The 25497-nt window shown below is 38.4% G+C and overlaps 1 protein-coding gene across 3 annotated transcripts in view; it reads left to right on the top strand.

The window, feature by feature from the left end:
* The window catches only part of Cntn1 (contactin 1), a 315808-nt gene extending 290541 nt beyond the window's left edge, over positions 1 to 25267 (top strand). For all 3 annotated transcript variants that reach the window (XM_028869263.2, XM_037197418.1, XM_028869261.2), the window contains exon 24: positions 23046 to 25267. In XM_028869263.2, the coding sequence (XP_028725096.1) occupies positions 23046 to 23122 (77 nt within the window). In that variant the 3' untranslated portion in view covers positions 23123 to 25267. The remainder of the gene's footprint in view (positions 1 to 23045) is intronic.
* Positions 25268 to 25497: the final 230 nt, after the last annotated feature.

The raw sequence follows: 25497 nt of genomic DNA, 5'->3' as shown, positions 1-25497 counted from the left end.
TATTGCAATGATATGATGATGATGGCCTTTCAAAAGCAAAGCACAGACTTGGATAGTTGACAATTATACAAAAGAGGATAATGACATTTTATCAATAAAGATTTTTTCTAGAATTATGTCATTTTTGAATCCATGGTTAGTTAAGTAAACACTAATTCCTAATTTTGTTACTACTGAGGTGAATGTTAATGTTCAGTAGCTATTTTGTTTTGTTGGTTGGTTTTGGTTTTGAATTTTTAACAAGAAGATTATTTAATAAGATACTAAATATTTACTGGGTAGAGATCAGGATCACACAATGAATAATTAGTTAGCAGACTATTTACAAGGTAACAAAGTAGCTGCCAGTAAGGTTACATCTGGGTCTCCTTATCACTTTAGCAACATGATTGGGGTAAAAACTACCAACTCTAGGAACTTCAAAGTGCACCCTAGGACATCCACTCCAAGCAACGCATGGTACATCTTCCTCAAAAATGCCCCAACATGGTCATAACCCCCAATTAACTCTGAGTATCTAAGCCAGGTTTAAGGTGTCTGTAACCCGCACAAATGCTACCAACTAAGGATGTATATGTACTACAAAGTTGGCCTTGAACTCCATGGGATTGATGTGGACCTTGGTGGCCTGGAGGTGCAAGGAAAAGCTGTGTATGCCCATGCCGCACAAATGCAAGCTCAGGTGCTTGTGCAGAAGCCGTTCATGTTGTCACCTCAGTAGCTATTAATAGCTGCTTCTCTCTGAAATTCTCTTCATGCTCTTTGCTGTGATGCATATTAATAACTCTTTTGAAAATACTATGCTTACTAATGAGCTAAGTATGTAAAATTTTCACAGAGTATTTATAGCAAAACTTTTAGTTTGTTACTGATAATAATTGATGTGGCTTATCCTTATGTCAAGGGAGGACTTCCCACCAGAATTTTTGAAAACATTAAATATGGAACATAAAAAATAAGTCACAAAATAATCTCTACAGAGTCCATTGATATAAAGTTCAAAAGCCGAGAACACCAAAGCTGTGTGAGGAGAGGCACATTGATGGCCCACAAAACTACCCCAGAGAGAATGAATAAGTACCAAGACCCAGGCAATGCTTCTCTCGGGGACCCTGGGGAGTGGTTGGAAGAGACCACCGGTGCTGCCAATGTTCTCTGCTCTTGGCTAGGGAGTATATGGGCATTTTTCTGTCTTTTCTAAATTGTGTTTTGTAAAATACTGATTTACTTTCTATATACCAAAGCTGTAACCCTTAAGGACCAGAATCTCCTCAGTAAAAATATTTTTGACCTGGTGTTTTGAAAATCTATTAGTTTTCTAGGGCCACGATAGCAACGTGGCATGAGATAGACGGCTTGAAAAATGGGAAATGTTTTCTCTCAGAGGCTAGAAGCCCAAGATGAAGGGATTCCAGGAATGGTTTCTCCTGAGGTCTCCCCAGGGATGTTTCATCCTGCCTGTTCACATGATCTGCCCTGCATGTAGATGCGAATCTCTTAGGTTGACTCCAGTCATGCTAGATTAGGATCCATTCTAATGACTTAAATTCCAATTTAATTATGTCTTTAAAGACCCTGATGTAAATACAGTCACATTCTGAGGTCCTGGAGACTAAAACTTGAACACATGGATTTTGGAGCAACAACAAAAATACCATGGTCATTTGCAATTTTGAGACCCAGTATTTGTCAACGGTGAAGGCAAGCATCTTCTCTAAACAAATCTGATAAATTTTTATTTCAAAGGCTGGAAGCAAAGTCTTTAAGTAAATATATCAAATATGTGACATTGTGTTAAATGATGAGTATGAAAGGACTAGGAAGTAGCAACTGATTTAAGTAAGATTGGCAGGAGAGGCTTGTTCCAAGGTACAGCTGGAAAGGGGCTGGAGAGAAGAGAGAGTTTCCTCCATTTACATGACCAAGACAATCCCAAAGCCCCCAGATGAGAGGAAGTATGGATGTTCAAGGATACCTGTGGCTACAGACAAGTCATGGGGAGGTCAGCCAAGTTAGATAAGAAAAACAGAAGGCTCTATTATCATCAGGGGTTTACAGGATTTGAGTAAGGGCTTTGGGTATTATTCCAAATCAATGCCATTAAAGCATTCAGCAGTGAGAATTAACGTGATAAGTTCTATATTTTGCGAGAAGGATTTTCAGCCAGACTTTGAGCATGACACAGTAAACTATTTGTGGATCTCTGGAAACAGAAGCCCCATGGTGATGGTCAGAGCAAAAATTAAATTCAATTTTGATGAGTGTGGGAACAGTAGAGATGGGCTTGCTTGCAAGAAGACCCAGAGCATTTTTTTGATGATGAGAACTGTGAATTGGAATTTTCTGATTTGAGAGATTTACGTGAACTAGTGGACTCGTCTGCTGAACTGACCAGCAGAAACACATTCTAAGACAGATCTGCCCCCTGAAAATATATGATTAGAGGCAATCAGGAGCCAGTTTAGACATGCTGTGGCCAGTGTTCTTGTTACACATCACAGTGGAAACAGATGAAGAAAGAGCCATTCTGTAAACCGATAAACCAAAATTCATCAGAGAACCAACTACATAGTTATATAACTTTATTTTTAGTCTGTTATGAAATTAAAATACAGAAATTGAGACAGCAGATGTTTGTTAGTATTGCCCAAAGTTGTCAGATGGTGTTATTAATATAATAAATGAGGGAAAACACAGACTCATTACTTCTACCTAGAGAATAATATCTGAGAAGCAGCTGTGTCCTGTAGAATACTTTGCATAGGCAGAAAAAACTCAAAACTGCTCCAAATAGGTTTGTCCTGATAAGATCAGTGTCCCAAAAATATTCTCATGGAACAGGTTTTGCCCTCTTTTCCCACTTGCAAGGTCTCAGCTCCACTCACAGATTGCCCTAGCTCTGGTTTCTGGAGGGCTGCAGCAATGTCAGGAATTACCGCTCTGATGTGGATGCTAATAAATGCCCAGGAAAGAAGACAGTACTGTTTCTTAAAGTTCCATCTTAAAATGAAGTACATTTCCCCAAAGTCCCTCTGAAAGCCTCTCCCATGATATGCAAGCCTGAGTCACAAATCTATCCCTACACCCATCAAATGACATTTCTATGATTTCTCAAAATGAGCACAGCTTACTCTTGTCTGAGGATGGCAAAGCCCGTTTTGACAAGCGAATGTTCCCACAGAAAATAAGAAGGGGGCCAGCATGGAACTGAGGCAAAGATTCCTGATTATTGTTAAAGGTGGAGAAGTGGAAATGGGGCCAGGAGCAGCGCCATAAAGCTGCAGAGGAGGACAGTCAGCTATGGAAAGCAAAACTCATTTTAACTCAAGCAGGAAGGCAGAGTCCGTCGAGACAGATACAGGGCGCTGGAGAATGGCTCAGCGGTTCAGGGTAGCAGCTACCCTTGCAGAAGAATCAAGTCAGGTTCCCAGCACCCACAGTAGGCAGCCTACAACTGCCTGTAACTCCAGCTCCAGTAAATCACTTCTGCCCTGGGGTGGGGGGGGACCTGCACTTAGATGAAGCTACTCACACACAGACACATGTAAGTACACACAATTAAAATAGTAAAAGTTAATATTTTTAAAAGGTGAATATAGAAATTAAAAGTTTATGATATAAAGTAAGCTGCCATCATTTAATTTGTATCAACAAAATAAATCCAAAGAGCTCTGATCCAAAGTTTGTGACCATTCCTTATTATTAAAATATATATAGTAATATATATCCCTACCACAGTTAAGCATTATATATAATGTATATGCTATGTAAAAATATTATATATTTTTGACATATAATCATTATTAAATATTATATATGCTATATCAGAATATTTTATCCCTGCCAATGTTAAAGATTGTGATCAAGTGTATATAAATACTTAAAAATGGTTTATATTATTATTTCAGTGGAAAAAATGAAATTGTTTTTTCTCTTAGATTAGATATTTCATAATTCTATATTTCATGGTATGTACTATAGTTTGGAAGCTATTCTGGGAAGGTATAATTTGGAATGAGTGTTGCTGAAGGAACTTGTGTTGGATCTATCATGAGAAAGGGCTCCCATGTATTTTTAGCAGCTAGAAGTTAAAGGAACTTAGTGTTTTTTGAAGAAAAATTGCATCAAAATATTTCAAAAAAGAAAGCCATGATGCCAAAGGACAGAACTGCTTCAAGGATGGGGTTTACTTCTCTAAACAATGAGGGAGAGCAACATTCTAATTTTACTACATAGAAACCTGCCTTTCTTACTTTATATGATGTGAAACTGCTAGTCTGGGTTGTCAAGACTCAGCCAGGTTCTGACAAGCTGTAATCTTTTGCACCCATAAATTGATCATCGGAAAGGGTATAATCTTACACAACAGTCGATCTTACCTGTGTGACTATAATTATTAGTAAGTTTAATGGTGCGTTTTCTATAAATGTTGGTCTATTAATAACATATACGATTATGGTAACATATATCTACTCAAGGGATTGGAAACCATCTTTGTTCCCATGAGTGGTTGGTAAGATAGATGTGAGTCCCCTTCAACTGTAATATAAAGCCTTATATTGCCTTCTGAAATACTGTCATTAAGTGACTGGGTTAAAGCAATCAGATTATCTTTACATACTACTTCAAAAGTTCTTCTCCCATGAAACCTCCCAGGTCGGGTATCACTGTCTAAGTGTAATATGAAGATAATTGTACATGCAGAGAAGGGAATGTGGGTTTTAGATTTTCTCTCCTGGTATTTGGAAAACATTTATAAGGGAACATTAGTCTGTCAAAAAAAAATAAAGCTCTGAATGGTTCCCTCTGGCACTATGCTATACATGAAGCAAGAAGTATGCAAAATAACACTTTGAGTCTCTCAAGTACATTAGTAGAACTCTTCTTACAAGAGAAAAAAAAGTCAGTGTTTGATGTGTTAGCTACCTTGCCAAATTCTGTTTCTTTTTTATACAAATTATAAATACCGGCCTAATTAGCTAACATACACATTGTTAGAATAAGTACCATTAATGGAAAATGCTGTTTTATATTTCTTAATTGAACATGTTAATTGGTGTTTGTTATTTGCCTCCATTGCTTGATTTGTGTCTATAACAACTGGGGATTATTCAGACAACTGGGGATCATCCTACATGCCACTCTTTATTTATTTAATTTTTTTTTCCTTAGGAATGTTCTTTCTGATTCATGCATAGAGAATGCATCCTGTTATAGTGAAGGCAAAATCCAAGTCAGATTCTTTGGGAGGGTAACAAAACGTGTGACAATGGATTTGCTCATTCAACATGGTGCTTGGAGCACCACACATATAATGTAGGACCTGGCACCAGGAAATTAGAGGCAGACTAGGACATACTCTCTATTTAAGGAACTTTAGAGTCATAGGAGATGAAGCATGTCAGCAATAATTGCAGCAGGACACCTTGAGTTTTATAGAAGTAAACACGGAAGAAGAAAGAAAGTGAATCGATGCACAATTGTTCAAAAAAAAGTCACCTTTAATGGCTCTCAAAAGATTTCCAAGAGTGTTCCAGATGTGAGGCAGGTTAAGTTTTTATATTTTAGGATTTTTTTTGTTTGTTTTTCTTTGATTTAAGTGGGATACATTATGTTTCTGCATTTCTAAAGCAAGGTAGTAGAGATAGAATTAGAGCAGAGATTCTAAAGTGATCCAGGAAAGTCAGTCAACATAACAGTTACCTAGGTGGTAATGTCTTATAGGCAAAGGAGAGGAAACATTTAGGAAATGACTTCTCATCTTCTATTCTGAATACCTAAGTATGTGGTGATATCATTAACTAGACTGAGCAATGCATGACAACGGGGAAACTTTCTAAGACAAATGATAGAGATGAGAGCGTATACATTAAAGTGATGCTGTGACAAAAATTGGGACCACCCCAACCTGAGAAAACCGACTGAAGTGCAGATGAGTAAAAGCAGCCTGGGCAGATAGCCAACAGTGAGTCCTCCCTCTTAAACTTCCTTCAATTCCTGGAAAACTCAGTCTGCATTACTTCCTTTTCTTAGACCTGTTCGTTTTTTATTTTATGAGTGTTTCCCTGCATGTATGTAAGTGTGCTTGCTTTAGTGTGCCCACTAAGGCCAAAAGAACAGGTCAGAGATCCTAGAATTATATTTACATATGGTTGTGAGTAGCCATGTGGGTACAAGGAACCAAACCTGGTTCCTCTACAAGAGCAGCAAGTGCTTTTAACTGCTGATCCATCTCTCCAGCTCCATAAATTATTTCTATAATATTAATATACTGTATTACAAACCTTTAAAATATCTCTGCATAAAAATCCAGTGTCAGGAGGTATTTAGGTGACAAGACTCAACTTCTGAGGAAAGCAATGGCAATAATTCCAAAAGACATATAATAAATAAGAGAAAAATAGTATAATTAAATAAATAAAAAGCATACAAATATATAACTAAAGGAAAACTTCCATAAATAAATAACTAAAAGAAGGCTAGCAACACTGTTAGAAATACTGGTATTAAAGATGAATCTTGATTCTGACTTGCTATGTGAGAATTGACTTGTTTAACATGAACATAGTAGTTTCTTAAGGAAACTTCCCAGAATTCCCAGTGATTTGAAAAGAGCAGCTAATCTGTTGCCTTTATAAACTCCTCACATAAATGATAAAAGCTAAACTTTTTCTTGAACCTACAAAAATTTAAAAAGCACTCAATATATCAGAGTCTGGAACCATGAAGACATAATGGAGAATTCATCTTTCCAGAACAGAAGTAATTCTCAAACACATATCCCCAGAACTAACAACTCCATGTTGCTACACTATAAAGTGGCCAGTATTGCTTTACAGTGTGGATGAGATGCTAAGCACTGCATGGCAGACATTCTGGCCAACCAGTGTTCAGTTTCAGCCAGTGACTCCACATATATTTCTACTTTTTTGAGAGTTTGTCTCCTGTGGACGAGTAAGGGGCAAGTCAACCATTTAGGATCATTCAATGGTGATTCAATGAATCGGAGTTTCTTAGAACTCCATACCTGGGGCAAAACAATGAAGCTCCATGGGCCCTTCTGATAGACAGGTGATTTTGGATCCCACTACAAGGCCATCATCTCATACATGAGTTCATAATCACTTTAGAAAGGAAAATATTAAATTCTGAGACACTTTTTCAAGCAAGAGAGATACTAATTTCTCATAGCCCTGATGCCATGGCTGAATAAAGAATAATCAAATGAGAATTTTAGTACAGTTTCCTCAGAGAGAATTTATAGGTAGTCATGTCACCAAATCATGGTTTGAAAGCCAAGGACTTTTGACTGCTGTAGCTATATTTAGAAGCATTTAGACAGCTGTAATAATTCCAGCTCTCAACTCATTATGTTGCAGAAAGTGAGATCACTGTGTTCTCTAGCAATGCTAAGATGCCCACAAAGCATCTGTGAAAACTAAGTTCAAACCCCCAGGTCCCTCTTCTATAAACAGAGACAAGGATTCAGATTTTAATTACACATTATACCTACAAAGCAAAATGAACTCTTGCATGATGCCTTGTGCAGATTGGACACTACAAAGTGATAGAAATTAAAACAATCAATTGAAAAGATATTTATCAATGATCTATTAAAAAGGATGATTTATGCTACACATCATTCTGTCCAAAGAACTTATAACAAATAATTCATTGTAAAGACATCTCCTTCTCAGTGTGCCATGCCATCACTCCTTATCTTTTAAGTTGTGGAGTCTTCACCTGGTTGTTCATTAAGGGACTTCATTCAGAAATAAAATCAGAGGTGAAAATGTACATTTAAGTTCATTTGTTTCTATACTTTGACAATACCAAATCCCTTCCATATCAGCTAACCACTTAAACGACTGGTAATTAAAGTCTCAAAAAGAGTGACATGAAACATAGTACAACATCCACTTTCAAGTCCACAGCCCTGATAGACAGAGGCCTGTCTGAACCCACTCTCACCTTGAAGAAGACACTGTTCCATATCAACCCTATCCTAGCAGCAAAGAAAGAATTTATCCATAGCTAATTGAGTATTATGTGGCATGCATATGAGTGTCTTCTAAACATTTCATCTCACCAATAATTGAAGTAAGGCACACACAATGCAGAGTTTCTGTACATTGTGACGAGGATTCATAGGATCCAGGTTCATGTCAGAGCAGAGTTAACAAGTTTAGCTGTCTCACCAGGTTGCAGATAATGGGCCCCACCATTATCTCAGGCATAGAAAGATGTTAAGACCAGCAAAGACTGTCTTTTTTAATATTGTGTAAAAGGAGAATGGGGAAGAATTTCATGACTTCATGGAGAGGTAAATCAATCTCTTTAGTTTGAATTTTCTTGTTTAGACACACTTAGAAATAAGTGTGAGGACAATTACATGGCAAACAAATGGAACCTTTTTTTTCTGCAAGGAGAACCTCTTTCTCTGTTCAGTACACGAAGTATAACCCAACAGGAAAGAAGAAACACAGTAGAGCAAATGAGAAGGAAGTGCTGGTGGCCGTGCTTGCTGGCTTCTAAAACTAAGTGCTAGGGAAGGACTACCCTCTCCGTGAGTCAGAACACATCACTTTTCAACCCTTTTCATTCACTCTCCATTTTACCATTGAACCTCAACCGGATTGGATTCAGAAGAGAAGGTAGAAACAGTGGAAATATATTCTTTGTTTTATGAATCTGGCACAAGAGAGTGGCGCCTGAAGCCCCCAGGTTGTCAACTTTAATAGAGTTTAAGAAAGAATGGCTCTGGCAGCAGTTAGATATTTTCCACAATGTCTACATGGACTGTGCAGAATGTTCTAGCAAAGAGCGAGTTCCAGACCCAGTCTCATAGCCTGCGTAACAACATGCTCTGATTACTGAGGATATCAAGCAGAAATCTGTACCACTCCTAAAGGCTTGGCGTATGCTGTGAATAAGCAAACTCAGGAAGTCCATTGATGGCATGCTGTACATTGGATGAATAGGACCCTAAGCCTGAAGCCTGAGGACATTGTATCTTACACAAGGCCTTAAAAAGTCTTACTAAATACTCATAAAATAAATAAAAACTTTTTGAATCAACAGATTAAATTTATAATAATGGCTTTTACAATACACCTAACTAACATATTTTTTAAATTATTCTTACACATCCTTGTATATAAGCATTCCACTCTCAGTCCAGCTCGAAGAGGGTCAGAGCCTTGTGAGAGGTTGGTCCCATAGTTAAGAAGGTGAGACTAGTATCCACTGGCATCCTCTCTTACCCCACACTCCTGTCAAGCTGTCACCTTACTGTTTTAAGATATAGTAAGCCAATTCTACAAGTCCTCATAATTATAGTTTCCCCTTGCCAAAAATTCCTATCAGAGTTGAAGTTTTGAGTGTGGTTACTTTTGTAGTGCCTGGTTAATCACTGGTGGTCATTCTGTGGCAACTGCTCAGTCCATTCCAAGAGGAAATGCAGCCAGGCAGTCTGGTGTGTTCTAGTAGGGAAGGACCAAAGTGAACAGCATGGCATAAATACCACTGCAGTACACACTGCCAGCAAACTACACACAGCTGCCAGCAATACAAATGGCTGTTTTGCTTGGCTTCTAGGTTCCTAATTGCCAAACAAGTAGAAGAGGCAAGACTGTTAGTGGCTTTCACTCTTCTGGAAAAAAACCCACCAAATCTACTAGTGCTTATATGATCAAGCTCTGGATGTATACCTATGAACTAATATCATGTTTGATTATCACAAATAAGAAGAAACAATGTTTGAAGTTTTTATGGCTCAAGGCTTCATAGCCTTAAACATTACAGTTTATCTTAGAATCAAAGCTGCATGAGCAGAGTGCTAAGCTTCAGACTTCTGAGATGGAAGACTGTCATTTTGATAATTCCTTGTCCACATCCTGCAGAGCTGAAACAGCCAAAGATCACAGCCTTTCGGGGCTGTGCTTGTGGTCTATGGTCACAAACTAGCTACTGGCTGAACGAGGAATGTTTCTTAAGCTTTTTCTTCTCTACATAGATTAGTATTTTGCTATCTCAAAGATTCAAAGGGACAAGAAGATAATTAAAATCAAATGCAAGTTGATACGTAGATGCAAGAATGAAAAAAAAATATATCCTAAGATCAAATGGGGGACAAAAATCAAATATAAACAATCCTGCTATACCTAAAACTCAAATCTGTTTCATTTTCTAATTTTTGCATATGTTTTCTTTTCTAGTTAGACTCAATACTAGTTAGAGTAGCCAGAAGGTGGTGGTGAATGCCTTTAATCCCAGCACTCTGGAGGCAGAGGCAGACAGATCTCTGTGAGTTCCTGACCAGCCTGCTCTACAGAGTGAGTTCCAGGACAGCCAGGGCTACACAAAGAAAACCTGTCTTAAAAAAAACAAATTAGTTTTGATAAATGTCTGTTATTTCATTTTGTCAAAATCTGAAAAACCTCAAGAGACAGATTTGAAATATGAAGTAGTGTGAACATCCCCCGCACCCCCCCACCAGTGGTGGTAGGCACTGCTCACAGCAAATTCATTAGCTTATCAACTTTCTAAAATGATGATTCCTTCCATTGTGTTTTATTTAGTTTTTTTTTTACTTTATTTTACTAATTTACTTTAACTGGCAAATAGTGTGCTTTTACAGAATAAATGTGATATTTTGATCTATAAATATATTGTAGATTCAATGAAACACATGAGCGTGCCCATAATCTTACCAAATTACTTTTTTTTATAATGAGAAAGTTAAAAAATTTTTTTTTCTCTTTTTTCTGGGCTGGCAACATTCCTAGGTAGGTACAAAAGCACCTGCCTCCAAGCTTGATGGTCTAAGTTCTGTCACCAAGAAGGGGAGTGAGAAGTGACGCCACCAAGCTGTGCTGTGACTGTCATACATGCCCACGGTATACACATGCTGCATGCACAAACTCCAAGAAATGTGCAAAGAGTTGAGGCTATTCTTTTAAAAGTTCTCACTAAATATTGTAGACATTGTAACAACAACAGTTTGGGTATATGGCCTAGTGGAAATTTTCATATCCACCTCACTCATGTGAGGTTTTACTCCATGTCGAATTCCAGGCAAGTGACCTTTCTGTTTGGGAAAGGGGGGCTGTAAATCTTAAACTTTCAGTGTTAAGGTGTAGACAAAAGAGGAATAGTGTATAAACTTGAAGTAAGAAACTATAGTGTGGGAGAAATAAAGATCAGAGAAATGACTGAAGGTCAAATCAGCTGACACTCATTCTAATCCTATTGTTCTCAGACTTTCTAGTGTCCCAGCGATGAATCAAGCTGAGGCAAAACACTTGCTTTTGCCTCCCTAACTTCCTGTCCATCTCATGTTCAGGTACCCAAGACAACTGAGTTGAATGAATCGTTAAGATTTACCTATATGATGCAAATGGTCCTAAATAATAGATTGGTATCTCAAAGTTAGGCACAGCTTTGCCTCCTTTAATACCTAATTTTACTCCACCACAAAATTTAAGGTAATAATTATATAACTGCCTTTTCTTAATCTATCTACTCTGTGATCCTGTGGAGAAGCAAACACAGCTCAATAACTTGTTGAGGCCAAGGAAATACCCAGAATTCCAACCAATTGTGCTAAGTTCCCCTATAGGGTTCATAGACACCTTCTGTATTGTATTTTCAGAGTACTTTCTTATAAATAGTCCATATATGTGGTGTGATATTTTGAATGCACTCTGACACTCTTTGAGACTCCCAATAAAGTTTACTTTGAATCAGAGGGCAAAGCTAGCTACTAGATGACCAAAATTAGCCATAGACGTTTTGGAGGACTGAAGACATAGAGAGAAACACAGGAAACACTAGGTAGAGATTTAGAAAGATTCTCGGCCCTTTTGGATCAAGGAAGGAGAGAGAGAGGAGGTCACTGGTTGCTTCTCCGCCACTTCTCTGATCCATCAGGTTCTTACCCCTATATCTGACTCCTGAACTTTTATTGATAAAGAATAATTAAATAAATGTTTCAAATATAGGACAAAGTCACCTGTCTTTTCCTTGGTAGATGAAGCCAGAAATTCTGAGAGGTACCCTCAGTGGAGAGACCTCCCTGTGCCAATGGCTCTGGTATCACTCATACTAGTTCACTGAGAAATATGTCTCCAGTTGTTCTTTTCTTGATTAGACCTAAACAATTGAAAAACAGGTGGAAGTTAAGAATCAATTAGAGAGACTCTAAAGAACTCAAGTGAGGCCGGGCGGTGGTGGCACACGCCTATAATCCCAGCACTTGGGAGGCAGAGCCAGGCGGATCTCTGTGAGTTCGAGGCCAGCCTGGGCTACCAAGTGAGCTCCAGGAAAGGCACAAAGCTACACAGAGAAACCCTGTCTCGAAAAACCAAAAAAAAAAAAAAAAAAAAGAAAAAAAAAAAAAGAACTCAAGTGAGTGGTTACCACAAACCTATTTTTTCAGTTTTCACAGTATGACCACAGAATACACATTTCCACAGTTGTAGACATAGTAAATTTTAATCGGCAAACTCCTTGAGGAAAGGATTACTGTGGTCTACAAACGTAGAAGGAACTACTCACTTTGTTAGATCATCCTCAGTGTTCATTCGCCCTCCATAGGAAAAGTGTGTTCTTACTGCCCTAGTCCACAAAGCCCTTTCTCTGGGGAATTGTGTTAGTTCTCCAGTGATGAATCAAAGCTCCCAGGTAGCTGTGGAGGCTCAACCCCATTATTCCTGGTGCTTGCAAGACTGAAACAGAGGATTCCTTGAGTTTTTGCCAGCCTGGACTACCCTGTCTCACAAAAACAAAAACAAGAAACATTTTATAAAGTGACCATGACTTTTAGGCTAGTACTCGGGTGAGAAATGGGAAGCTGTTTGAGGATTGTTAAACCACAGAGGACCTAACAACTCAGCCACAGTTGTTGGTCTAGGGGGAAGCTGACCAACCATTTGCATATTAGATAGTCTATGAGAGAAGCTACTGCATGTTTGCTATCAAAAAAGATGCGTTTGTGAGCTGGAAGTTCAGCTAAGACGTCCTATCTACTTGGGGTACATGTCTATTGAGGAGGACAGTGTGTGTCAAAGATGAGAGGAAACTCTGAAACTAAGGCAGGTCTGGGCATTCCATGCTTGAGCTCTAGTCTCTAGGGCCAGTGCATTGTTATCTGCTTCCTTTGGTTGGGTTTCTGTTACTTAAGTCAAAGATACCTGATTACTAAAACAGAGAGCAGTTACACAGGAGCTGGTCTATTCCCGAAAGGTTTGGTATGCCAAGATTATAGTACTGTTTTTTCCCATCTACTCTTGGAAAATCACAGAACAGGTATGGAGAAAGAATAAAGGTAATCAAATGTTATAAGGACCATCCATTGGTAGTTTTCTATTAGCCATGAATTTTCTGAAGCACCTTAATGAATCAACTGTTTACCAATGTAAGGGGTGCCCTACATATTCCTTGGGGTGATGGAGTTGGAGTGGGTCATAACACAGCTGCCAGGATTACAAAAAGAAAGCAAAAGATGGCAGCCTGCTGCCTTGAGACCTATCTTTGAATACAGCATTCCTTTTAAACCCTGTTTAGTAATGAGCTTTCATATATTCTGATACCTTATTAAGACAGATTATGCTGTATATGTTCATGTACACATATGTATGCATGTGTATGCACATCTTTGATGAACATATCATCAATTCTCATAATAAATAGATGAGATGAATTTTGTCTATTAACAGTGGAAGAAACTAAAATATAAAAAGATGGATCAACCAGACAAAGGCAAAGGCAAGGTTGGTCCTTTTTGCCTGCCTGCCAAGCAAGCCCCTTACTTTATGCCACCACAAACTATTGCGAAAACACTCTTACAATCCCTAATAAAAGGGAATCATTTCCTGATTTAAAACTACTCATGGAAAGGTAGCCTTCTTCCTAGTCACAGTTCTTTAAAAGTTAGGGGGCTTACACCACGGAGAGAATTGATAGAGAGAAGCACCACAGGTTTGATTCAACTGACGTGGGTTTCTTTCCGTGGTCCTCCTCCTTAAACCAACTCTCCCATAGCACTCACAAAGTGCTTTCTCTCCCACCTGTGCTTTGTAATCAGAAAACAATATGACTAATGGGCAGTGCGATTCAACTTGAGTACCTTCTATGTACGAGGCTCAGAATAATTCAAGCAGTTGAAATTATACTTCGGCTAGATGAAACACTGTAGGGAAGTTGTCCATAGTCTAGGTGTTAGCACATGGACACAAGAAATGATAGCACAAAAAGGAACTCCTAAGTATGATGATTTTGTCAGCCAAATGGACATGGTACCTGGGGTTGGATGCTTGTGATCAGTTTAAACATTAGAAAGGGGAATATATATATAAAACGTTTCTGAGAATTCCATGGATGAACTCAGTGTATTTTGTTCAGATTCATTGCCCCTGCTCCTTGTACTAACTTCTCCTGGATCCACCTTCTATCTGCCACCCTGTTTCCAAATTCATGTATTCTATATTTTTAAAGCCCACTGAATCCAATTGTGCTTTCGGTGTGGGCTCATCCACTGGGTCATGATTGGCCTACCAGAGACCACACTACTAAAGAAAATTGACCCTTCTTGTCTTAGCAGCTATCAACTATCAATATCTCCTCAGCTGGAGGTAGAGGTTCGTTGCTTCTCCCTGAATCATGCTGGAATGTTGACTTTCTTGATCTTGTGTAAGTCTTGTGCAGGAATCCACAGCTACTATGATTTCATGGTTGTCTTGTGCCCAGAAAACACGGTCTCATCCTAATCCTCCCCATCTTTTAGCTCCTCCAATCTTTCCATGCCCTTCTGTGATATTTTTTCTGCCTTGCAGGGGCATGTGTAATGTAGAAGTCCTTCTTATGGCTGAGTACTCCATAGACATTTATTCTCTGTATTTTGACTAGTTGTCAAAAACTAGAGTTTCAGTGTTAACAGTTGTCCACTACACAAATGAACTTCTCTGATATGTCAACTCTGTGAGGTTCACTAATCTATGGCTGTTTGAAGCTATGTCTATTTAGCAAAATAATGTTTGTAAGTTCACAACTGTTGCCTATGAGCTCCATAGCTCATGGGTTCTTGATCACATTTACTGGACCAGGCACTTTATCCACCCTTGGACTGGGTCTCAAATCAAAAAGTACATTCTTGGTCATCCCCATCACATTCTTGCTACTACTTGCTAATATTGCATCAGTGGGCTTATGTTGCAGGTTGATTATTACTGTAGCTCTCTAGGCTCATAGCTGGGTCTGACTGTTGAAGACTTTTCAAACAGGCATAATAGCACCTTCTGGTATTATGAAAGCTAAACAGTAGAGGGGAAGCATCCCAGTCAGTACCAGCTTAATTTCTCCAAGTCCTGTGATCCAAATGTGTGGTGTCTTCAGGAACAGAGTTTCATTTTCAAGTTCTGGTGGGCAACCAAAAGCAATGTCACTATTCTGGATTGTTTTGTGGGTTTCTAGGACCCCCCCAACCCAAGACTAAAAACAGCTCAAGAGGAGGTAATTTACACCTTGTACTGTCCTCCTTATTTGGCAACTTATGAATTCTGAGAGGAGCACTATGCCATGTGTGAGGTGGTTTTATTTAAACTGGTTGTGTGTGTGTGTGTGTGTGTGTGTGTGTGTGTGTGTGTGTGTTGGTAGGTTTCCATATGGCTTTCTCAAATACCCTTAACTACCCCTACTTCTGCCTTTCCTCTATCCTGTTCTCCCTACTTAACCTCCCCATTCTTTCCCTTTCCCCTTTCTATGGCCTATGTTATACTCTGCCCCACCCCTTAATATTTTTCTCTCTCCCTGCAAGTAGTTCTCAAAGGTGCTTTTACAAAATACAGAAAATTTCTCTACCTATACAAAAGACTACTTCACTTTTTTCTTTCTTTTTTTATTTTATAATTTAATTTAATTTTACCTATCAGCCATGGATTCCCTTGCTCTCCCCACTCCCGCCCGCCACAACCTGCGCCCCCCTCCACCTTCCCTCCAGACCAGCCCCCATTCCCATTTCCTCCAGGGCAAAGACTTCCTTGAGGATTGAGTTCAGACTACTTTACTTTTAACTGAAGTAACTTAATAGAAATTTCAGCTCCCTCTGTCTATACATGGCTGCTCACTTTACCCAAAGACCTCCTTCCTCAGAATTTATCTTCCTCCTCCAGATTAATGAGAGACCCTCTTTTTTCCCCATTTTCCCCATCTGATCACTTGTACACTGTAACCCTCCCTATTGCCTCTCTATTCACCCCATCTCTGGAAATCGTCCCGTTTTACTTTGGTTCTACAGTTGCTATGGGATATATATTCACGTCTGAAGATTGAAAGCTAGGAGCCTCACATAAGAGAGAAGGGGAAACACAAACACACATGCACACACTTCATGTGATTATAATCCTTCTTGAAGAAATTGATAAGTCCAGGGGTTCAATTAAAAAATAGTCAATAAAGTCCAGATTTAGCAAGATACTATAACTTGTTTTTACACTTACTCTGATATGGAAAAATGATTCATAAGACTGATTATTTGTTCATATTTAACATTTAGGAGATCTATGAAAGCAAAGCATATAGTCAGTAGATACAATGTAAGAACTAGAGTCATTCAGGAGAGTAGTAATATGACATATGGTTTGTTAAGTATAAACCCAACATATACGGAAAACCCCTCAAGAAATATTTTTATGTATCTCACATTTATAGTGACTGAAATGGCAATTCAATTTGGTCTCTAATTTCTATTTGGAATGTAGAGAAGAACTGAAGATGTAGACCACAATTACATAAACTTGAGCCATTAGAGCCATTAACTATAACACATAAACATGAAGAGTTTATTTTAAATAAATCAAATATCCTGATGTCAAAGCCACAAATTATGAAATTGTGTTTGGTTTGCATCCTAACACCAAAACTTCAAAATGGCAACCTCGATTGACTAAGCTGCTTTTTGCAGCCACAGTTAGGACGTTGCCAAGCCACATATTCAGACAAACACATCAACACATACCCACTGCTGATGTAATTGTGGTCAATGGACAGCGCATTGGTGAGACCCTGAAGTCACCCTCAGATGGGGCTTCAGGATAGATGATTTAAATTAGGTCAGACATTGAAAACTAAATGTTTTTCTGTTTAATTGAGGTTTGTTACTGGTCATCTTATCAGAATAAAATAACATGTGGGGTATGGCATATTTTTTTTAAATATGCAGAAAAATATACAGTTTAAAAACCATGCAAGAATGGAAAAAAAAAAAAAACTCTTTCAAACAGCATTGGTAGTGACTGTAGTTTTCCAAATGACTTTTTCCCCTTTTGTACCCTTGCCTTGTCACAGTAAGGGCACAGTACAGTGTACTCAGGTGGTAGAAGTTCACCACCTTTGGTACTGAGCAATACTGACGGAGACCAGCTCCTCCCCCCACCAGGTACTCTTGAGCAGGGAGAAATGAGGAATATGTAGATAGCAGTACATCAGAGAGAGGCAGTAAGAAACACAGAATAGCCTCAGGATGGCCTGGGTCAAGACCCACCAGCCTCTTCTGTCTCTACTAAAGGGTTTTGAAAGGAATGCCAAGGGGTGGAGTAAAGACCTCTTCCCAGCACAGCCAAGTGCAGACCATCCCAGACACCTGGTGACCATGCAGGTGGTCAAAGCCATCCCCCAGTGCAGCCCTGCTGTGTAAAGCAAGCTGAGATTTCACTAGAAAACCTTCCGCTGGGCCCCCACACATTACCAAAGAGTCGTTCTCTCCGGTGATCATCCTTTGCTAAGTCATTTGCCCAGAATTGGTTTTAAGAAATTTACACTGGCTTGAGTGATGTATTTGTTTAAGATATTATTGAGGAAGTAGAATATAAGATTATAAGATCCCTTTAACTTACTGCTGATATATGCATTGAATGCTCGGTTTTTCATTTTTTATTCTAAAAACCTGAAATAATAGCTTATCACACACAAAAAAATACCTACTGCTCTGGACTGGGAGGTTAACATAATGTGTGTGTGTGTGTGTGTGTGTGTGTGTGTGTGTGTGTGTGTGTGTGTGTGTGTTTGAAAGAGAGGGAGAGAGAGAGATAATGAAGATGTAAAGAAGGAATATACCTTCTTAGTCCCACTGTGTAAGGACCGCCAGAATCTATTTTGTGCTATGGAACAGTGTATATGAGATCCTCTAGTCATCATCACAATTGCCATTGTTATTGACAGAAGTTAACAACATCTGCATTATGAATGCTCTTGAGCAGCTGCTTAGGGCCCAGGGGACTTTTATATTCTGCTCTCAAGTTTTGACCCTCACTGACTGCTTTTTAAATTTTTCCTTATTTCTTTTTGAGATTGTAATGTAATTACAACACTTTCGGTTTCCCTGTCCTCCCTAAACCCTTGCTTTCCCTGTCCTCCCTAAACCCTTCTATAGAAACCTCCTTGTTCTCTTTCAAATTCATGATCTCTTTTTTCATTAATTACTGTGTGTGTGTGTCTATTTGTCTGTCTGTCTGTCTGCCTGTCTTTCTGCCTGTATTCCTAAATGCATAACCACAGCCTGCTCAGTCCATAAAGCATTTCTTGTATGTACGTTTTCAGGGCTGACCATTTAGTATTGTAGAACCTTTTAACATGCTCTTTCCTGAAGAAGACGATTTCTCCTGCTCTGAGCACTCCTTAGTTACCCACTGTTCTTTTGTAGGGCTGGGGTCAAGTGAGCTTGTTCCATCCACATTAGCATCTCATGTTGTCCTTCTCCTGCTCATGTTCCTTAGGTGTCGCTTCTGACATGACACAGTCTCCCAGCAAAATCCCTGATCCTCTGGCTCCTGCAATCTTTCTGCTCTGTATTATACACTGATCCCCAAGTCTTAAGGTGCAAAAGCTCTGTGGAAGATATATTTGCTGTGGCTGGGTTCCACAACTTCAATTGTTTGTGGGTTTTCTGTAAGAGTCTGTATTGAGAGATAATGTGATTTTTGTCTTTAAGTCCATTTAATGTGGCTTATCAGCATATCAGGGATAAATCCAACTTGGTCATATGTATAATACTTTTTAATTTATCCTTCTCTTATATATTACATCCAGACTGCATTTTCCCTTCTCTCCTCTTCTCCCAGGCCCTGCCCTCAATATCTCTCTCCCTCAGATCACTCCTTCTTTGTTTCCCTTCAGAAAAGACAGGCCTCCTGGGGATATCAAACCAAACATGGCATATCAAGTTGCAATAAGACTAAGCACATCCCCTCATGCTAAGGCTGAATGAGGCAACCCAGTAGAAAAAAAGGGGTCCCCAAAGCTGGAAAAAGTATCAGAGACAGCCCCTGTTCCTATTGTTAGGACTTCTGCAAGAACACCAAGCTACACAACCACAGCATGTATGCAGAGGACCTAGGTCACACTATATAGGGTCCCTAATCATCAGCTCAGTCTCTCTGAGCTCTTATGAACCCTGCTTAGTTGTATCTTTTTGTTGTATATCTGCATTCTGTTTGAATGTATTTTACTGAGAATTTTTTTAGTCTATGCTTGTTGGGGATGTCTTTCTGTATGCTGTGAATGTGTTGCTCTGATTGATTGATCAATAAAATGCTGATTGGCCAGTAGCCAAGGAGGAAGTATAGTATAGGCAGGATAAGGAGAGAGGAGAATTCTGGGAAGTGGAAGGCTGAGTCAGGAGATGCTGCCAGCTGTCCCCGCCATGAGAAGTAAGATGAAAAGATACCCATAAGCCATGAGCCACATGGCAAGTTAGAGATTTATAGAAATAGGTTAATTTAAGATATAAGAACTAGATAACAAGAAGCCTGCCACGACCATACAGTTTATAAGTAATATAAGTTTGCTTGCATCTGAGCAACTGCAGGAGCCAGGTGGACACAGGAAAACTCCAGCTACATATGTTCAAAGATATTGGTCTGTACTGTACATTTTCTATTGACTTTATCTGGATTTGGTATTAAAATGATAGTGATGTCATAGCAGGAATTTGGGAACAAGCCTTCTGTTTCTGATTTTTGTTTTTGTTTTAATAATTTAAAGAAGATTCTCTGTAGGTTTTCTTTGAAAGTTTGATTAAATTATGTTGTGAATCCATATAGCCTTGGACTGTTTTTGACTGGAAGGTTTTTTTTTTTTTGGTGTTGTTACTATTTAAATCTTCTCATTTGTTATGGGTCTGTTTCGTCTTTTGACTTAATCTTGATTTGATTTTGGTAGCTTAGATGAATCTACAAATTCACCCTTTTCATTTAGATTGTCCAATTGAATGGAGTACAGGTTTGTAAAGTATTCCTTTATGATATTCTGCATTTCTTTGGTGTCTGTTGTAATGTTCACCTGTTTATTTATGATTGAAAATATTAAGATACTCTGTTCCCATCATTTTGTTATTTGGGCCAGGAGTCTGCCAATCTGCCAGTATCCATAGTTGGTGATATCAACTGCCCCCAGGAACTCCCACACTTGTCTTTTGCAAGTGGGTGTGGAGGTCTGCAGGATAGCCAAAATTCAGTCCTGCAATAATGTCTGCCTTGCTCTCTCTAGGTTTTATATTAGGTAGGTGATACAAGGGGCCACATAACACCGCCGCCATTGCCAATACCTGGCATCCTAGGAGTTGGAAGATCTCTAAATGTTCAGTTACCCATTTAAATGTCTCCTCAGTCTCAGAGGCTGTGGGGATGTCATCCACATATTATAACAATATGCTCTCTGTGTACTTTTGTCTGAATTCCAGAAAGTCCACATTCAGGGCCTCATCAGAGTAGGGAAGTTTTAAAATCCCTCTAGAAACTGAGTCCACATCAGCTGGCTAGTATAACTGGCTTTTGCATCTGTCCACTCTAAGGCAAAATAGGCTAACTGACAGGTGTCAAGGGGGAGGCAGAAGAAAGCCTCCTTAGGTCTAAAGCTTTAGACCTCTCATTCTGGTGGCAACAAGCTTAGGAACATGTACAGGCTTGGGACTGTGGGGTAAATGGTTTCCACCTTTTTGTTGACCTCCATTAGGTCCTGGATCAACTAGTAGTCCTGAGTACCTGGCTTCAGGACTTGAAGTAATGGAGTGTTCCAGCAGAAATGACAAGGTGTAAACAGTGCTTTTTGTCCCGACCACCCAGTCCCAAATAAACATATAAAAGCTTACATTAATTACAAAATGTTTGGCCAATAGATCAGGCTTATTACTAACTAGCTCTGACATTTAAATTAACCCATCTATTAATCTATGTATTGCCATGTGGCTTACGGCTTTACCTGAGCTCTAGCATTTTGTTTCCTGGGCAGTTTGCTGGAGTCTCCTTGACTCTACTCTTCTTCCTTCAAGTCTTCAGTTTGATGGTCCCGCCTAACTTTATCCTGCCTTGCTATAGGCCAATCAGCTTCATTATTAACCAATGAGATTAGTACATATTTACAGTGTACAGAAGGATTATCCCACGGCAACAGGGGATGAGAATATGGACAATAATTGATACCTGATTGGTGGCTAATCTAGACATGTTTCTATCTGCCCAAACAGTAGGGTACTGCAGTTGGAGCTTCTACAGATACTCTGTTGGTGGGTTTTTCCTGCATGGAGTCTATTTTCCATGGAGGAGTTATCCTTCCAATAGATAGCAGGTCACTAGAATGTGGGCAGGGGTGGCACCCTGAGGATTTAAAGAAGAAATGCCTGATTGTTTTTTATATAATAAGTTTAGATTTGTGATTCTTTTAAGATTGTTTTTCGTAAGATAATCTTTTGTGATAAATAATAAAATGATTGATCCTTTGTAACTGCAAAAATGTAGCCTGCCAGTAGAAGAACTGGATGAAAAAAATACCTTGCTTGCTTACACTTTGTTAATCTATAACAAGTTGCTTAGACATAAATGTATGTGGGTCCTTGAGAATAATTTGTTTTTCACCTGTGATACCTAAAATGTTTAATCATGTAAGGGAAATGGGGAACATACTGTTTTTTACTTGTATTCATTGTAATCATTCACTTGGAAAATCGAATGTAACAACCTTGTAATTTTTGTACTGCTTGAAAGATTTTGCTGGGGTATATAAGCTGTAAGGGAAAAGATAAAGAGATATAGAAGGAAAACATCAGGAAAGATGTAAAAGAAAAACATCAGGAATGAGGTAAGAGAACAAATAAAGATGAGACACCCTGATGTGTTGAAGATGTGAGTGTGTGTGTGTGTGTGTGTGTGTGTGTGTGAGAGAGAGAGAGAGAGAGAGAGAGAGAGAGAGAGAGAGAGAGAGAGAGAGAGAGAGAGAGGGTTTTCCTCTTTATCCTCAGTCCCAGAGAACTAAGTTTTGCTCCTTCAGAGAAAAAAATCTGTAATGTGATCAGACTTCATGCCTCCTCTTCAGTCTCTGATATTCTGAAAGCTGGTCTTCCAACAGCACAATCTGCCTCCAGGGTTGTTCCAGGAACACAGAGGGCGATGTCTCAGGCTTCTGAATGACCTGACTCTCCTTGAACAGAATAGTGAGCTTCATAGCGACCGCTTTCAAGTCTGCCAAAAAGACCTGCTAAAAATTGTTCAAAGCCTCCTTACCTCTGTCAGTGTAGTGTTGGGGTCCTGTATAATTGAATAAAAGAGCAGATGGGTATGGCACAATTTTTTTTAATATGCAGGAAAGTAGAATGTTAAATCAAAACCTGCAGATAGAACTTTGTAATGGTATAGGTAATACCTGTGCCTGCACATGTGGCATTTGGTCTTTACTTATTTATAGTACTTCTTGATCTTTTACCTTCTGGTGGAAGTTTGGGACTTCTGGATCACAGGAACAACATCAGTACCCAATGTTATTATTTTAATGATTTCTTTAAACACAATGTAGAGATCATGCACATGATCTCACAGGCAAAATCTTTGATAAAATATTTTTATTTCTCTCATATCACTAAGAATAAGAGACATTTATCTTGCATAAAGGACCATTTGATGTTCAGGCCAACATAATCCTGCCTTCTCCAAAGTAGACTAGATGAGCAGGAGCTAGTGTCGCCAATGAACTAATGAGCAATCTTTTGGTTTGCTTTGTAGGTGTGTCCATGCTGTCTTCAAGTCTCCTCAGCTTGCTACTGCCCTCCCTTGGCTTCCTAGTCTACATGGAATTCTGAATGTTGTGACATCTGCTGTTTCCAGCCCAGCTCAGAGGATGCCCTTCATCCTGGGATGACTGTAATTCCTTCTAATCCCTGCGGCTCCATCCTAAACCAAATAAATTAGACTCTAACAAGCTATTCAACTGATTTCCAACACATTATGACTGAGGCATTCAGGAACCCCTTCATCCAAAAGAATAACTGTTCAATGGAAACAAAATGATTTTTAACTCGTTCCAATATGCCTTATAAACCATTTAACCTGATTCTGTGAAAGTTGCATGATTTAATTCAATGGACAAGTTACAGTGTTCAATTCAATACCATAGGCTGTAGAGTGAAAGTAAAATCACCATACATGGGTGCTTTACATAATAATGACAAGTTGTGAAATTCAATAGAGGTTGAAATGTTGATTGTATGTGGTATGTGTAAGAGTAATGCAGTCTCTTATATTAGCCTATCTGTTTGGGGTACTGCGTATTTTTGAAAGAACCCTGCCATTCATCATATTTTGAGTTTTCCATAAAACTGAAACAAAACAAAACAAAAAAACATTTTGACATAAACACCATTACCAAATCGCTTTACTGAATGAGTTGACAGTTTTTGACTATGAAAACCAAATTATAGAACTTACTATCAGTATTCTTATTTTTGAAGTAATTTTCTACATATTTACTTTGCCGAATCTGTAAACCTCTTCAGTTCATTTTCTAATGCTGATGACGTTCACATGCCATGTGAGGATTTTTTTACTTTTGTATCAGAATCTGAAGTTGTTTTGTGCTTTTCCTCTCATCAATGTAAAGTCACAGAACTTGCAGTTCATCTGGAGCATCTACTGCTGTGTTTATTCATATGTGTAATGACAGGTTTGGGGGAGTAGTGTACTTCCATTTTTATTGCAATGTGATTGTCTTTATACAGTTAGAAATAAGTGACAGTACAGTATCAGAATCTCCGAATGTCCTTGTTTCTCCGGTTTTGTGCTTCATGCCTAAGTAGAAGCTCTCTTTGTAGAAGGTGTAGAATCAAGAAATCATATGCAGGTCAAAAAAGCTACAGAATTCCATTTAAAGAAATTTAAAGCTCATTTCCCATTTTAATGCAATACTGAAAATACCAAATCAGAATGTTGCTAGTGGTCCTATGAAGAATATGCAAAGCAGGGAGGCAGGAAAGGTAGACAGCATCCTATGCAGGGATGTCTCCCAAGTGTTGATGTGGAGGAATTTGTGAGATGTGAAAGGGAAACTTGTGTTTCCTCATTATCCATGGTGTGCACGGAGATGTGTCTGAGTGTGGGTGTGAAAGAACTCGGGTAATAAAGAATTAGCTGGCTCCTGAAATAGTGCAATGTTTGGTTCCTTGAGAGGGCTAATCCTATTTTATTAGCACAATCTTGCTGGCTAATTAGAGACAGAGTTTATCTTTTTAGAAAGGATACCCTATAGGTCCATAAAGAATATTTACAGGAAGCAAAAATAGATCTATTAATATGTTACCCCTATCTTTAATTTGTATAATTTTGTACTATATGTGTAAATGTTTAAAGTCCTCATTATGAAAATATCAATAAATATTTCATTGATTTACACATAACACTTTGTTATACAAATGAAGCTTTTTAAAAAATCAGAAAACAGATGCTTTCCCAGTAGAAGTATGTCAACAAATCATTGACAGATTTCATAAAATATTTAATGATTTGAAAAATGAGAAAATGACTTCATACTTTAGGGAGATGAATACTCTGTAAGCTTTCTGTACAAATGTTGTGTTTTCCTTGTTACATTTGGGGTTTTCCTCTTGCAATGTGACCCATGTTGGGCATTTTTATATCATCAATAATGACATCTTTTGCCAAATGCATGCCTGCCTTTTATTTTCTAATATATGGTAATAAAGACCAAAACTGGCTAGATTTTGCATGAAATGGTTCTGAAAGATAAGAAAACAGACTTGAAGGTTGTTTAGTTTTAAATATGTGGCAGATAGACTCAACTCTCTCATGCACTAATGACTTCTGCTTTTCATTTTCTCATATAATTGTACAGAAGTGACTGGGACCATCAGTTTTAAATGGTTGTCAAGCTAACTAATGTATCATATGCTTTAAGATGCAAGATTCTTAATTAAACTTTATATAGCTATAGACACCTCTGTTGTTTCTTTGTATTTCAGGAAAGTTAATAGTAGTTTTATTTGATACTGATAAATAACAAATTGATTTTTTTAGTTATTTTTTATCATTTTTTCAATGGAGTAGTATAGGACTGTGGTTTGTCCTTTTTATGAATGAATACAAATTATAAAGAAATAAATGTCTTACTGTTGCCCAAAAAGTAACTGTCCTTTTAATTTACCTGAAATTTATATTTGATTTA

This window comes from Peromyscus leucopus, chromosome 20 (genome assembly GCF_004664715.2).
Source record: "Peromyscus leucopus breed LL Stock chromosome 20, UCI_PerLeu_2.1, whole genome shotgun sequence".
In the NCBI taxonomy this organism is placed as follows: domain Eukaryota; kingdom Metazoa; phylum Chordata; class Mammalia; order Rodentia; family Cricetidae; genus Peromyscus; species Peromyscus leucopus.
The sequence above is the reverse complement of the archived record's forward strand: the minus strand, read 5'-3'. Positions and strand labels throughout refer to the sequence as shown.